Source organism: Lemur catta, chromosome 6, assembly GCF_020740605.2.
Source record: "Lemur catta isolate mLemCat1 chromosome 6, mLemCat1.pri, whole genome shotgun sequence".
NCBI lineage: Eukaryota > Metazoa > Chordata > Mammalia > Primates > Lemuridae > Lemur > Lemur catta.
The window spans coordinates 8,420,941-8,434,909 of record NC_059133.1 but is presented as its reverse complement, the minus strand read 5'-3'; the positions used below and the strand labels follow the sequence as shown (position 1 = coordinate 8,434,909).

General features: G+C 55.4%; 2 protein-coding genes across 3 annotated transcripts; one reads left to right on the top strand and one right to left on the bottom strand.

Annotated features, from left to right (window-relative positions):
* The first annotated feature begins 3,452 nt into the window (after window positions 1-3,452).
* ATF4 (activating transcription factor 4) lies at window positions 3,453-5,689 on the top strand. Its single transcript, XM_045554868.1, has 3 exons — window positions 3,453-3,729; window positions 4,348-4,665; window positions 4,767-5,689. The coding sequence occupies exons 2-3, from the start codon at window positions 4,440-4,442 to the stop codon at window positions 5,594-5,596; spliced, it is 1,056 nt and encodes a 351-aa protein (XP_045410824.1). The 5' UTR covers window positions 3,453-3,729; window positions 4,348-4,439; the 3' UTR covers window positions 5,597-5,689.
* A 4,064-nt stretch (window positions 5,690-9,753) lies between these two features.
* RPS19BP1 (ribosomal protein S19 binding protein 1) lies at window positions 9,754-13,463 on the bottom strand. 2 transcript variants are annotated; one of them, XM_045554863.1, is made up of 4 exons: window positions 13,356-13,463; window positions 13,068-13,199; window positions 10,557-10,654; window positions 9,754-10,300 (listed from the first exon to the last, which is right to left on the bottom strand). In XM_045554863.1, exons 1-4 carry the CDS (start codon window positions 13,405-13,407, stop codon window positions 10,166-10,168), a joined length of 417 nt encoding a protein of 138 aa, XP_045410819.1. In that variant the 5' UTR covers window positions 13,408-13,463; the 3' UTR covers window positions 9,754-10,165. The 2 variants fall into 2 exon arrangements, with proteins under 2 accessions (XP_045410819.1, XP_045410820.1); XM_045554864.1 differs by having other exon boundaries at window positions 13,068-13,196; window positions 13,356-13,442.
* Between the last annotated feature and the right edge of the window lie 506 nt (window positions 13,464-13,969).

Here is a 13,969-nt window from a genome sequence, read left to right as displayed (position 1 = left end):
AATCAGCTCAGGATCCTGGAGAGGCCCTGAGGGGGTTCTGTACATAGGAGTCCCTGCATGTGTCCCAAGCTCTCTGCCATGGCACTTCCTTCGTGCTGTGACTTAGCTGAGAAGTTCTGCGCTGGGAGGATTTGTTAGAACTCTGCCCTTTTGCCTGGGCCAAGGAGAATGATAAGAGACACTTAGGATTAGAGCTGACCCCTGTTCCAGGCCAGAAGGTGCAGCCCTTTTAGATTCTGCTTTCTATAAGTGGCCAAAATACCAGAGATCCGAGGGTCTGTGGTCAACTGCATCCTGGGTGTCGTTCACCTTCACTTTGATCACCTCGTAGTCTTTAAATTCTTGGTCCCTGTGGCCAAGTCCACAACTTGCCTTCTAGTCACTTGGCTGCCCTTCAGTGGTGGTTGATGTGTTAGCTGGTAGCTTTGGAATCAGTCACCAGTCTTTCTGTTCTGTCTTGGCTATGTCCATAAAAGAGCAGTTTAGCCCTGAGACCCAGATAACTGCTATTCTTTTTCTCCTAAAGGGAGGAAATAAAACTGGGGAACACGATGTCCTTCCACAGCATGGGAAGAAAATAAAAATTTCCTTTCCAACAGCTTTGACTGTGTGTGTGGTATGAAACATTTTCCTACAGGAGTGGTACTGGGTCTCCCTTTCAGCTAGGGAAACCTTTGAAGTGTTTGACCTAGGTCTCCATAAAAGAATGGATGGGACAAGTTGCCACTGGAGTCATTCTTCTATGACCTCTTCAGTGTCAGAACTAGGGCAGTGTTGCTTTCTTTAATGCTCAACCATTTACATGGTCATCTGCCAAGCACATGGACAAGTCTCTTGATAGAGCAAAAGGAGGACATGTCCCATGGGTCCCTAGTTACTCCACTGCCATGGATAATGGCTCAGGGATTCTTACTGCCTTTGTTCTGAAAGTCTAGACAACTTGTGTATATCTCAACACTCATGATTTCTCAAGGGGAAAGAAAAACAAGACTTTTATTCTGGCATCCAGTATGCCTTGTGTATACCAATTATTTTATTTTATTCGTTTTTTTTTTTTTTTTCCCCAGGCTTCCTCTTCTTGGTAACCAGTTATTTTATAGTTGTTGGTTTCATCTCAGTAAATAGTGAAGAGTGCTCTGAGGAAACAGGATGATGTAATGGAGATAAGGGCAGGGGGATTAGGAGGGCAGGGGGATTGGGAGGTCAGGGTCAGAAGACCTGAGTTCTAATAATAGTAACAATGGCAACCATTTACTGGGCACATTTTCCTGGCACTGTGCTAAGTGCTTTGCATATATGATCTCACTTCATTCTTAGGTCAAGGATACTCATCATTAGGCTCATTTTACAGATGAGGAAACTGAGGCTCAGAGAGGATAGGTCACTTAGCCCAAGTGTCCCAGCTAATAAAGCCAGGATTCTTTTGGGTTTTCTCCCAAAATTTGTCTTCTAATTCCTACCCTATACTGCCTCCACTGGGAGCTACCTGACTTTGAGCAAAACACCTCATCCCATTGGGCCTGGGTTACCATTGTAAGATTGTTGGGCTAGATTGCATCAAGTCAACTAAAGGTCTACAGTTGCCGAGAGCAGTGCTTTCCCAGTTTTTTGACTGATATCACAGCCCTTAGAAATGATATTGGTGTGGCCCACTCAAATGGAGGTGGAAACACCAAGGTTTCTACCTTTACAGGGTCTGACATTGGAGGGGGGACTGTGATGATGAAGAGTTCTCGAACTCCTGCTATGTTGAAGAGCTGGCCCTGACCAGGACTACCGCTTCCAGGCACGCCCACCTCCAGCAAGTGGACGTGGGTTCCCAAGCATCGAAGTCACCTCACAGGGCCATTAGGATGACTTGCTGGGATGTTGGTTAGACCTGGAGTTACAGAATTGGGAGTTAATCCAAACTACCCTAGAGAGATGCCAGTTGAATAAAATCTTGTTCTTTTGGCAAACTGAACCTACATAAGCCAAAAGAAGTTCCCTTATGATAGACTGCATTTGAATAGAACAGCAAGCTTGTATTTTAGCAGAATGTGTATTATAAAAATACAGGTTGGGCAATAGGACTGTGCATCTTTAACTTTCGACTAAACGGAGTTCAGAAAAGGATGCAGACAGAGCTGGCCTTTACTGGTAGGTGGGCAGGGATCAGGTGCCCTCCCAGTCTCCCCTTCCATCTACGGTCCGGGGGGGGGGGGCGGGGAGGAGGCAGTTCTGTGTTCGCTACTTATGGTGTTTCCGGGGGACCAAGCCAGCTGCTTGCGGAGTGTCCGCCCTAAAAAACGAAGGCTTGGACCAGGTGACTTCCGAGGGCCTTCTCAGGTCGGAAGTCAACATAACCGGTACTGAAGGGAGGGCACACGAGGGAGGGGCAGAGGAACTGGGGCCTGGAAGTTCTGGTCGCCAGTACGAAGTTTCACTGAGGACGACAGTAAGGGACCGCAGAGTCTCGGCCCTGACATCACTATTTGGGGCGCGCCGGGCTAGAGTTGCCCGTGGACAGGAGTCGGCGCGCTCCTGGCCGCGCAGGGAGCGGACCGGACTAAGGAAGCCACTGCAGGCCGGGCGCGGTGGCTCACGCCTGTAATCCTAGCTCTGGGAGGCCGAGGCGGGTGGATCGCTCGAGGTCAGGAGTTCGAGACCAGCCTGAGCAAGAGTGAGACCCCGTCTCTACCAAAAATAGAAAGAAATTATCTGGCCAACTAAAAATATATATACAAAAAAAAATTAGCCGGGCATGGTGGCTCATGCCTGTAGTCCCAGCTACTCGGGAGGCTGAGGCAGTAGGATCGCTTAAGCCCAGGAGTCTGAGGTTGCTGTGAGCTAGGCTGATGCCACGGCACTCACTCTAGCCTGGGCAACAAAGTGAGACTCTGTCTCAAAAAAAAAAAAAAAAAAAAAAAAAAAAAAAAAGGAAGCCACTGCAGCCCGGGCACCTCCAACAAGCGGCCGCAGACTTGAGCCCCACGGCGGGAAACTCCTGACGGCCCCGCCCCTTCCCGCGCAGACCCTGGGCTCTCTCCCGAGTGGCCCACCCGCCGAGGGTACTGAACCAATAGGAGCTCAAAGCATATATGACTCACTGTGCCTGGACCAATAAGCTCGAAGCGCGCTCCCCGCCAGCACCTCGCGCGATAACCTGGCGGCCTCGGTCTTCACAATAAAAACCTTCCTTGGGAAGCGCCTTCTCTCCCCCCGCGGTCTAACCTCGCGCCGGAAGCGAGGCGTTTACGGCAGATCCTTCCGCGCTCCCGGGCGGCGGAGAGAAGAGCGTGACTCTTTGATCTTTGCAGTCTTGAAAAGTAGTGCACCATTTTCCTTCCCTGAGGCCTTGAAAACAAACTCCTTTTCTCATCACAGCTATACCCCGACAGGTGGTTACTGGTCGCCCGGCACATAAACGGTGGGGGCGTCAGAGAGGAAAACGCGAGGGCGGGAGGCGAGGGTCACGTGGCCGCGGCGGAAGGATGCTTTCAGTGGTGCGTCCCAATGGAGGAGGAGTCTATAAAGGTCCCGCGGACGGCGCGGCGCGGCCATTTCTGCTCCGCCCGCTTGTAGATGTAGTTTCCTCCGCAGTGCGTGTCTTCCCTCCTCCCCTCCCGCAGGGTCCGGGGCCACCATGGCGTACTAGAGGCAGCAGTGCCTGCGGCAGCGTTGGCCTTTGCAGCGGCGGCAGCAGCACCAGGCTCTGCAGCGGCAACCCCCAGCGGCTTAAGCCATGGCGTGAGTACCGGGGCCGGGTCGCGCCGGCCGTGAGCGGTGGGCCGGCAGGGGGGGTTTCGGCTTGGTTGGGCGCGTCCTGGGGCCGGGCATGTCAACGAGGGGGAAGCGGTTTTACGAGCGCCCGGGACGCGGGGCCTCTTTCTTTGTGTCCATGAGACGCGGGCGCTCCCGGGCCGGTGGAGCGTAGCCGGCGCCAGGGGCTCCTTCCCCGGGGGCTCGTCGCCCCCTGGGCCCCAGCCCCGCCGGGGGTCCGAGCTGTCGCCCCCGAAACGTGGCAGGAGCCAAGATGGCGGCGATGGGGCGGTGGCTGCGGCAGCGGGGGCGTGAGTCACGGCGGGCGGTGGGCGGGGCGCGGCGGCCTGGCCGTATTTGGCCACGGGGACGGAGCGCCTTCCTCTTGGTCGCTGGTTAAGGGATGGCCGGGTCTCCGTGGGCGTCCATTTTGTGCAACCTGAGCCGGAAGCACGGAAAGTTGATAACAATGACCCTGGGGCCACGTGCCCCCGGTTCTCTGCAACTAAGTGCAGTTCGATTTGGTCGTCCTGCGTGACGGGTAAAAAGATGAAATTCTTAAATCAGTTATTCTCTAATGGGATTTGGCTTCTGATTCCTCTTCAGGCTTCTCACAGCATCCAGCAGCAGCGTTGCTGTAACCGACAAAGACACCTTCGAATTAAGCACATTCCTGGAATCCAGCAAAGCCTTGCAACATGACCGAGATGAGCTTCCTGAGCAGCGAGGTGTTGGGGGGGGACTTGATGTCCCCCTTCGACCAGTCGGGTTTGGGGGCTGAAGAAAGTCTAGATCTCTTAGATGATTACCTGGAGGTGGCCAAGCACTTCAAACCTCATGGGTTCTCCAGCGACAAGGCTAAGGCGGGCTCCTCCGGATGGCTGGCTGTGGATGGGTTGGTCAGTGCCTCCAACAATGGCAAGGGTGAGTGGGCCACCACATCTGACAGTGTGGGTCCGGGATTAGGAGTTGGTTGCTTTGTGTATCTGACTCAGTTGGTTCCATCACTGTGAAATCTTTTGCAGAGGATGCCTTCTCGGGGACAGATTGGATGTTGGAGAAAATGGATTTGAAGGAGTTTGACTTTGATGCCCTGTTGAATTTAGATGACCTGGAAACCATGCCAGATGAGCTTTTGGCCACGTTGGATGACACGGGTGATCTCTTTGCCCCCCTAGTCCAGCAGACTAATAAGGAGCCCCCCCAGACAGTGAACCCAATTGGCCATCTCCCAGAAAGTTTAACAAAAGCTGACCAGGTTGCCCCTTTCACCTTCCTGCAGCCTCTTCCCCTTCTCCCAGGGGTCCTGTCCTCCACTCCAGATCATTCCTTTAGTTTAGAGCTGGGCAGTGAAGTGGATATCTCTGAAGGAGATAGGAAGTCAGACTCCAGTGCTTACATTACCCTGATTCCTCAGTGTGTAAAGGAGGAAGACACCCCCTCAGATAATGACAGTGGTGTCTGTATGAGCCCTGAGTCCTATCTGGGCTCTCCCCAGCATAGCCCTTCTACCGCCAGTGGCTCTCCAAACAGCCTGCCATCTCCAGGTGTCCTCTGTGGCTCTGCCCGCCCCAAACCGTACAATCGTCCTGGAGAGAAGATGGTAGTAGCAAAAGTAAAGGGTGAGAAGCTGGATAAGAAGCTGAAAAAAATGGAGCAAAACAAGACTGCGGCCACTAGATATCGCCAGAAGAAGAGGGCAGAGCAGGAAGCCCTTGCTGGCGAGTGCAAAGAGCTGGAGAAGAAGAATGAGTCTCTGAAAGAGAAGGCGGATGCCCTGGCCAAGGAGATCCAATACCTGAAAGATTTGATTGAAGAGGTCCGCAAGGCAAGGGGGAAAAAAAGGGTCTCCTAGTTAGGGTAGTCAGGAGAGTCGTGCTTGTACATAGGAGTGTCCCGTGCTGAAGCTGTGTGTTGTAATAAATTATTTTGTAGTGGAAGAACTTCACATCTGGTGTGTGGTGTCTTGCTTCTGGTAAAGAACCTGAGAACTCTCCGGCTGGACCTGCCATGTGAGGGGGCATTTCAGCACTGAAAATTTGAGCCCAGAGTGGGTTTTGTTCAGTCTCCCTCGGGGATGTGGGTCATGATGGCTTCCCTAGGATTTGAAGAGAGGGGCAGTTGGGCCTGGAGTTGAGAGCTGGTTCGGGTAGGGAGGAGGCTGGAGAGCCTGAGGGCCCAAGAGTGGCTGGGTGGGAGGAATAGCCTGGGCCCCACCTGTTCCCTCAAGATGGCTTTGTGCCAACATATGTCCTGCAAGTCACTGGGTGAGCCCTTGAGCTTGGCACATGAGATTAGGTTTTATTTACAAGCCTTTGTGGTTTGTGTAGAGTCCTAGGAGAAAAATGGCTGCTTTTGAGACTTGCCAGGTGTTGGTTGGCCCCTCTGGAGTAGGAAGACGACAGCCTAGCCTGCGCAGGCTCTGGCCAGGGCTGGGCCTGAACGGAAATTACCGGGGGGTGGGTGCGGAATGTGTCCGCCAGTTAGACCAGCTGGAAGGCCTGACATCTGCGAGATACTTGGGTGGAGCAGGACCTAGGAGGTGTGCCACTTCATTGCAGTGGCGCACTTCCTCTTTGCTGGGTGACTTCCTGTAAGATGGGGCAGACGATTCCTTTTGGGTTGTGGATGAATGGTCGAGTGCAAGAATCAGCCCAGCTTGGGCAGGTCCCCTCTCCCATGTGTCCTCTGGGAAAGGTGGTATGGACACAGGAGTATGTCTGGGAAGTGGCTGGGAAGAGAGTGGTGGTGAGTGCAGCCCGGGTGCTGCAATAACCTCTGCTCTGCGTTTCACCCAGTCCCCACAAGCCTGTGAGGCAGGGGCCATAATGGCCCTATCCAAACAGGTCAGGAAACGGGCACGTGGGGGATAGAGCTGGATGTGAACCCAGGGCTCTTGATTTCAGAGTCTGGGCTCTTCTCTATTTTGTTTCCTGAGCCTGGAAACAAGTGGCCTGTAAGGGCCTGCATCTCAGGGTCACAAACCTGCGTTCTCAGTGCCCAGCAGAGCTTGAGACCTGAGAATGAATAAACCCTGGAGAACATTGCCCCTGGGCCTTGGACTTGGTGATCTTCGAAGTCTTTGCTGCCAAGATTCTAGAAATCCACAAAGGCCACAGGACCTCCCTCCACATCCCTGTACTATCTAGGTGCTAGGGTGTGGCTAAGAGCGCCAGAGTCACCCAGTAGCAGTGTGGGGCCTCCCTTGGAGACAGTTCACCCCTGGTTTGCAGAGAGGAAACTGAGGCACAAGAGGGGGGTCAGTGCAGGCCAGTGGCTCCTGATGGAGCCAGGATGGCGGGTTGTGCCCTTCCCCGGCCCCTGCAGCTGAGGCCTCCCAGACGCAGAACACTCTGGTCACACTGCACTCAGCCTCTGCCCTTCTCCCCACCCCTCACTGTGCTGCAGCGGCCAGCACCTCTCTGCCAAGCTGGTTCCCGCCCCAGGAGCTTCGTGATTGCCCTTCCCTCTGCCTGACAGCCTCCTCTCGGCTGGCTGCCTTCTGTGCAGTCTAACGTCACCCAGAGAGGCCTTCCAAGATGACCCAGCTAATGTCCCAGGCTGCTTTGCCCTGATAACTTCTCCAGTTGAGCTTATTTGTATGCAGGTTTATTTTCTATCTTCCATTCTCCAACTGCAGTGGCGCTATGACAGCAGACACTGGCTGTGTGGTTCATTCCTGTATCTCTAGGACTGCAACCGCGCCTGACAAATAGCAGCAACCACAGCTAACAGTACTCAGAGCTCTGAGGCTCTAAGTGCTTCCAGCGATTAGCTCAGAATCCTCCCGGGAGGCCGGCAGGGGCTTTTTCCTGACGCAGCTCAGGCCCAGGCTCAGGCCCTCCCATGGGATGCCTGGCCTAGGGGTGGATGCTGCCCGAGGGACAGCTGACGCAGGCAGTGACAGTGGCCTGGACAGACAGGCTGTACTCAGCAGCGCAGGATGTCTGTTCCTGAGGGCCCAGCATGGAGTTAGGGATACAGGAAGATGGTGTGGGGAGGAGACCAATGTCCAGTCACCACCCTGCATGTAACAACTTGTGTTCCCTGCCAGGACCTGGCCAGCCTGGCCTAGGGTGACCAGTTCAGAGTGGGGCAGGGCTCACATTCTGTGACCAGGGGCTGGGGAGTGGGGCAGGACTGTCCAAGGCTCGGACACCTCAGTGGAAATGGGGCCCCTTGGCTGGGCTTTGACGGCGGGGAAAGCTGTGGATGTAGAGAGAACGGGGAGAGCACCCCAGGAAAGACAGCCAAGCAGGAAAGAACAGGGCACACGCCCTGAGTGCCACACTTCCACAGCCTGTCCCAGAAGGCTTTACCTGCTGGAAAGTCATCTAATGGGGACCTGCCCACCTCCTGCTGGAACTAGAATTAAGCTCTGGCAGGGCTGGCATCCTGGCAGTGGAGCCTACAGCTGGGCCCCAGTGGGATCCCAGGTGGCAGTCCTGCCCCACTCCTGCCCGGCCCCCTTGGCCAACACCTTCAGTCACAAAAAGGGATGGGGATTGGGTGAGGAGAGGGGGCTCAAGCAGACCATCCCACTGTGGAAGACACAAGAAGCCTTGGCTGGGCCCTTCATCTTGGTCACAGTGTAGGCTCCTCAAACTCTGCTCAGCTGGGCCCAAATCTGTCCCTTCCCCCAAACCGCCTGAGACACAGGCTTCAAGGTGCTGTTCATGCCCACCCATGTCTTAAGTGGGGAAGGCTTCCTCCTGCCGTGTTCTTTTAGCTCTGGCTTGTACATGACAACTCGGTGTCCTCTTATTTGGGCCCTGCTGGTCACGAGGTCCTGGTGTTCATGGTCAGCACCTCCCCCACCCACAGTGACACATCCTCCCCTCAAGTGCCCGCGCCGGCCTCCCGGGTTCCCACTGCCTTCTAGCTACACGCAACGGAATTGCCCAGGGTGATCATTAAAATAGGTCCCTGAGCCCGACTACTGGCCCAGAACCCCAAGGGTGAACACTAATCGGTCACACACAGGGGGCACGGACACGCACCCACTAGTGTTACTTGACACAAATGTGAGATTTACCGGAAAACTCCTGAGCAGGGAGTAGCAGGAACACGTAGGTGATTAGTAGCAGCAGGTGCGTCCTTGTTGGAAAGCGGCCGTGGGGCCCTTGGCTGAGTCGGCTTCTTGCTAAGCTGCTTAGAAGATGAAGGGAATGAGTCTCCAAGGATACATCCGAGTCTGTCTCTCCCCAGCGGGTCATTAAAGCCCAGCAGAAGAGGAGCATAGAGAACTTCAACAGCCTGTCTGAGGAAGGTCCTGGTCCCTACAGTTTGGGGTCACAGAACACTCCCCTTCCCATGCTAAGGGAGGCCACCTGGACGGGCCCCTGACTCCAACGCTGCCTCAAGGAGCTCTGTGGCCCCTCCTGCCCCCACTTCGGATGGAACGTGGTTAGAGACCAGGGGCAGACCACTGGGCTTCCACCATCATCCCTTCCCCACCGGAGACCGACTCCGGTCTGCACCGTTCATTTACTCACGCAGTCACTCACACGTACCTGTCCTTCACCTGCTCCGTTCCCCACACTGTGCCTGCTGGGAAGGGCCTAGCCTGCCTCCCATGGTGGTGCAGCCACAGCCCTCGCCACCACCTTTCGGCTTGGCACACACCCGAATGGGAACACCCCCCACGTGACAGGCACTTGGCTTCACCTGGCTGCTCAGGAGCCCCGCCACTGTCCAGACCTCTGCCAGCGGCAAGCCCATGCTCCCCAGGGGAGGGCTGAAGCAGTACCACCCCCACTGTCGCCAGACCTTGGGGTCTGCTTCCCTGGGACAAAGCCCTCAGTGCTAATTTTCCTTCAAGGGACACCTTCGCAGCTGTGGCTGCCACCCACAGGGAAGGAAGGCACCTTTGGGGTACGTCAGCAGAGGCTGGGTGGACAGCTGTGTGGATGGCCACCTGCTGGGGCCGGGAGATGGGGGCAGGGAGGGTGGCCCTTGGGGCAAGAGGAGATGGAGACACACCGTCAGCCAGAGCAGCAGCACACACACAGCTCCTGGGTCCACATTTATTAGGACCCGGAAACCACCCAGAAGCCTTCTTCCTGCTTCTGGAGGTGTGGCCCCCGAGGGCCCAGGGACTGGCTTTGCTCCACAGCAAACAGCCCCGAGGCCCTACCTGGGCAAAAGCAAACAAAACAGTTAGAAACGTTCCTTTCTGGCAGGCGCAGATGGCTCCCCCAAAGCCTGCACAAGTCCGCTCCGGTCCGGTGTGAGTGGAAATCCTCCCCAGGACGTCCCCCTCGCCAGCTCCACTCCAGCCTCCACCCGGCTCCGGGGCCTCCTCGAGCCAGGCCGGCCCCGCACCGCCCTCTGCTGGCCGTGTGGCGCATGGCACGCGGGGCCGGGCACGCAGCCGCAGCCAGGGCAGAGGCGCTGGGCCCTTGCACTGTGCCCTCCAGGGAGCCTAGCTGCCGAAGTATTCCTGCTGGAACTTCTGGAAGTCTTCCTCGGTGAACACGGTGCCCTCGGCCTTCTTCTTCTTCTTAGTCTTGGCCACAGGCCGGTCACAGGCCTTGCGACCCCGGTTCTGGCGCAGAATCTGGGAGGTACAGGAGAGGGGGCACATAATTTCCACTGACAGGAGAGCAAACAGGCCCACGCGGTCCCGGGGAGTACCCAGGGAGTACGGCACTGGGCAGGGCTGGGCCAGCCTCCCGCCACTCCTACTCTGTCCTTCTGGAGCTGGCCGGACTCCCACCCTGTGCTCAGCACTGAGACCCTGATGGGTCCTAGGGAAGCCCGCTATCACCCCGCAGTTGCCTTCCCGTGGGCCAGCCCCCACCCCCGCAACAAACCTGCCGGGTCACAGACTCAGCCACTGTATTTCTCGCACTGGTCATAAACTTCAGGTTTTCTCTGAGGTGGTCTCGACACTCTCGCTTCTGGTACTCAGCTGCGGGTGGCAGGCAAGGATCGTCATTTCAGACTCACTCCCTGGAAGACTTCTGGGTCCCCAGCTCATGGCCCTGCCAAAGGCCCCACTGCCTCTTTCCTGGATTACTGCAAAGGCCCGGGCTCTTCTCCGTCAAATGCACTCCCCATACAGATCCTGCTCAAAGCCCCCCTGGCTCCCAGTCGCCCGCGTGACTTACGCACTCAGTCAACAAGTATGTCCTGAGCACCACTGCCTGTCAGGCACTGGGCACACAGCAGGAAACAGAACAGGCAAAAATCCCTGCCCTCCTGGAGCTTACATTCGGGTGGGAAGGGCGATGGGAAACAAGGTAAATGGTATTTTGGAGGGTGATATATTTTATGAAGAAAAACAGAATAGGAAACAGGAAAGGGAATGCCAGGCGGAGGCTGCAATCTTAAAGAGGGTCTAAGAAGGTCTCACTGAAATGACATCTGAGCAAAGACTGGAAGGAGAGCATTGTGGACATCTGAGGGAAGTGTGACTGTCCAGGTAGAGTGAACAGCCAGCACAACAGCCCTGAAGCAGAAATGTGACACACGTGTTTGAAGAACAGAAAATGGCTGGAGTGAGGAGCAGAGCAGGAACAGATGAAGTTGGAGTGGGGGCAGATCACGGAGGGACTCTTCAGGCATCGTAAGACTCTGGCTTTTACTGGGGACAACAGGAGCCACGGCAGGGTCTAGGCAGAGAGAGAAGGTCTGACTTATAATTTTATAGGATCACTTCAGCCGCTGTTGAGAACAAGACTACTAGGGGAGATGGTGTGTGGCAAGTCAAAGACCAGTTAGGCTTTTGCACTAATCCAGGCTAGAGACAATGTAGCTTAGACCAAGGTGGCAGCCACAGAGGTATGCTCTAGACTGGCGGCTGAGGCCTGCCATTGCTCTCGTGTATCCATCATGTGCCAAAACCTGTGCTGTATACCATGGCCACAGGCAAGCCCGAGGGAGGTCTGTGCCTTGCCCCCAGTCCAAAAGGGGAGACAGTGAAGTGAACACCAGAGACAGGGTGGCAAGACAAGGGCTAGGACAGATGGGAGTGACCTCTGGCATCCCATGCTCCTGCTTCACTCCAAGTATCACTAGGACTCAAAAGTGTCTGTCCCACTTTCCTGCCTCCAAGCTTTTGCTGATGCTGTATTTCTCCCTTGGAATTCATAATTCTTTTAACAAATACCTGAACACCTTTTAGGCATTATGCCCTGGGAATTCAAAGACACAATAGGGCCAGGTGTGGTGGCTCATGCCTATAATCTCAGTGCTTTGGGGAGGCCAAGGTGGGAGGCTCACTTGAGGCCAGGAGTTCCAGACCAGCTTGGGCAACATAGCGAGACCCCATCTCTACAAAAAATAAAAAAATGAGCTGGGTGTGGTCCTGGCTACTGGGGAGGCTGAGGCAGGAGGATGGTTTGAGCCCAAGAATTTGAGACTGCAGTGGCTATGATGACGCCACTGCACTCTAGCCTCGGCAACAGAGCAAAACCCTGTTCCTCTCTGCAAAAACTAAAACACACAGGGAGCTCACCAAGTCCTGACACATGTCCAAATATCACCTTCCTGCCCACACCTGCGCACCATCTTTATGCCTCGTTAAGTGACAACACATTCCCCAAGACACTCCATTAGAGATTGAGCTCCATCTTCACAGCCAATTCACCACTACAGCCTGTCGATGCCCCTCCTTCATGCATCCTCCACCTGTTACCTCTCCTGCCACAGCCACTGCCCAGGCCACAGCAGCTCCCACTTGAATGGAGTAGGTAACAGCAGGACTCTGGAGACATCCTGCCTGGTTTTTACCTGTACCACCAGGGCAGGTGTCTGTTTCTGCACCTGGAGAATGGGGGTGCTGTAAGGATTAAATTAACACCGGGCATCCAGGTATTAAGCTCTTTGTTAAGTGCTCCATCTCTGATCCGTGTTCACTGCATGTCACCTTTACCAGCCTTCTTTCTTTCAAATTCTCGAAGGCAACGAGCTCCTTTCTGACTCAGGACCTCTGCACATGCTGTTATTCCTAGAATATTCTTCTACTTTTCACTTGGCTAACTCTAACACTTCCTTCACCTCTCGGCTTAAATGTTGTTTCCTCAGAGAAGGCTGATTTGGCCTTTTATTCTAAAGCCCCATCAGAGTCCCCTAGTCTTTTGCTTCACAGGCTTCAATGTACTTCGCAACTATATGCTGGGTTTGAGATTCTTTGATGCGTCTCTCCACACTAGGGCTGCAGCCCATGAGGCCGAGGCATGTGTTTCGTTTACCTTGTACGTCCAGGACCCCGTATTCTAGCAATACCTGGCGAACGTTTCAAGCCCTGCCCCACGCACCACCCCATTCAGGCGCAGCCCCCAGCTCCAGAGGCAGCACTTCCAGCTCCTTCCCGAACTCACCTAGAGCCGACTTGGGCACTTTTCCCTTGGCCGAGTTCCGCAGTTTCTGGGCCCGTGTCGCCTTCGCCTTCTGGGTCCGCTTCACCGGAGCCCTGCTGGGCTTGGGCTGGCCTGGCGCGGCCCGGGGGGCTGCTGGAGAAGAGAAAGGACTGGGCCTGAGTCAGAGGGCGCGCTTTCCATCCAACTGGGGTTAAGACCTACCTGGATCGTTCCCCACACTGGGGATCCCGCCCGCAGCCACCGCCACCCTCCTGCCCGCACCGGACTTCCCCTACCAGCACTCCTTACCCTCGGACTCCGCGAGCAGCTCCAGGCCCCGCCGCAGCAGGGCCGCAGACATGGCTGTGTTCCGCACCGCCCACGAGCCTCACGCTACTTCCGCTTGAGCCATTCTCTTCGCCTCGGCGGAAACCTGAGCAGGAACCGAGGGTTCCGGAGTGAGCGGGCGGAAGTGCCCTCCTTCCTTAGGACGCATGCATGGTGAGGGGGGGTGTCTACTGTGGAGCGAGGGGAGGGGCGGAGACTGGAGGCGGGGCCAAGGCGTAGAAGGACACATTAGTTGTCCAATCCCAACGCAACCAGAGCCTTGCGAGTCAGGCCCCGCCTTCTCCCGGAAGCCGTCCACGACCAGCTGTGTGGTTGGTCCATCCTGTCGGGTCTCGCCTCTCCGCAGTGTGCGAGGCCGGAACCCGGCGGAGTGTTGGTATTCTCAATTTCTACGAAAGAGGGAAATGTGAGGCTGGGTCTTTTAAATATACTTCAGCCAGAGCAACGTATCGCACAAATCGAGTGCGGCGTGAGAAGCCAGCTGTCTTCCCGTTCAGCCAGAAAGAAAAGACACTTGCAAAAATGCAAAACAATGTATTTTTGAAGAATACAATTGTTTTTAATAAAATATTTAT

Coding starts and splice junctions, on each gene's coding strand:
- ATF4 (XM_045554868.1), top strand. CDS start 4,440: ATGACCGAGATGAGCTTCCTGAGCAGCGAGGTGTTGGGGGGGGACTTG. Junction 4,666..4,766: donor TGCCTCCAACAATGGCAAGG/GTGAGTGGGCCA, acceptor AATCTTTTGCAG/AGGATGCCTTCTCGGGGACA.
- RPS19BP1 (XM_045554863.1), bottom strand. CDS start 13,407: ATGTCTGCGGCCCTGCTGCGGCGGGGCCTGGAGCTGCTCGCGGAGTCC. Junction 13,200..13,355: donor GCTGCTCGCGGAGTCCGAGG/GTAAGGAGTGCT, acceptor TCTCTTCTCCAG/CAGCCCCCCGGGCCGCGCCA. Junction 10,301..10,556: donor CTGAGTCTGTGACCCGGCAG/GTTTGTTGCGGG, acceptor TGTACCTCCCAG/ATTCTGCGCCAGAACCGGGG.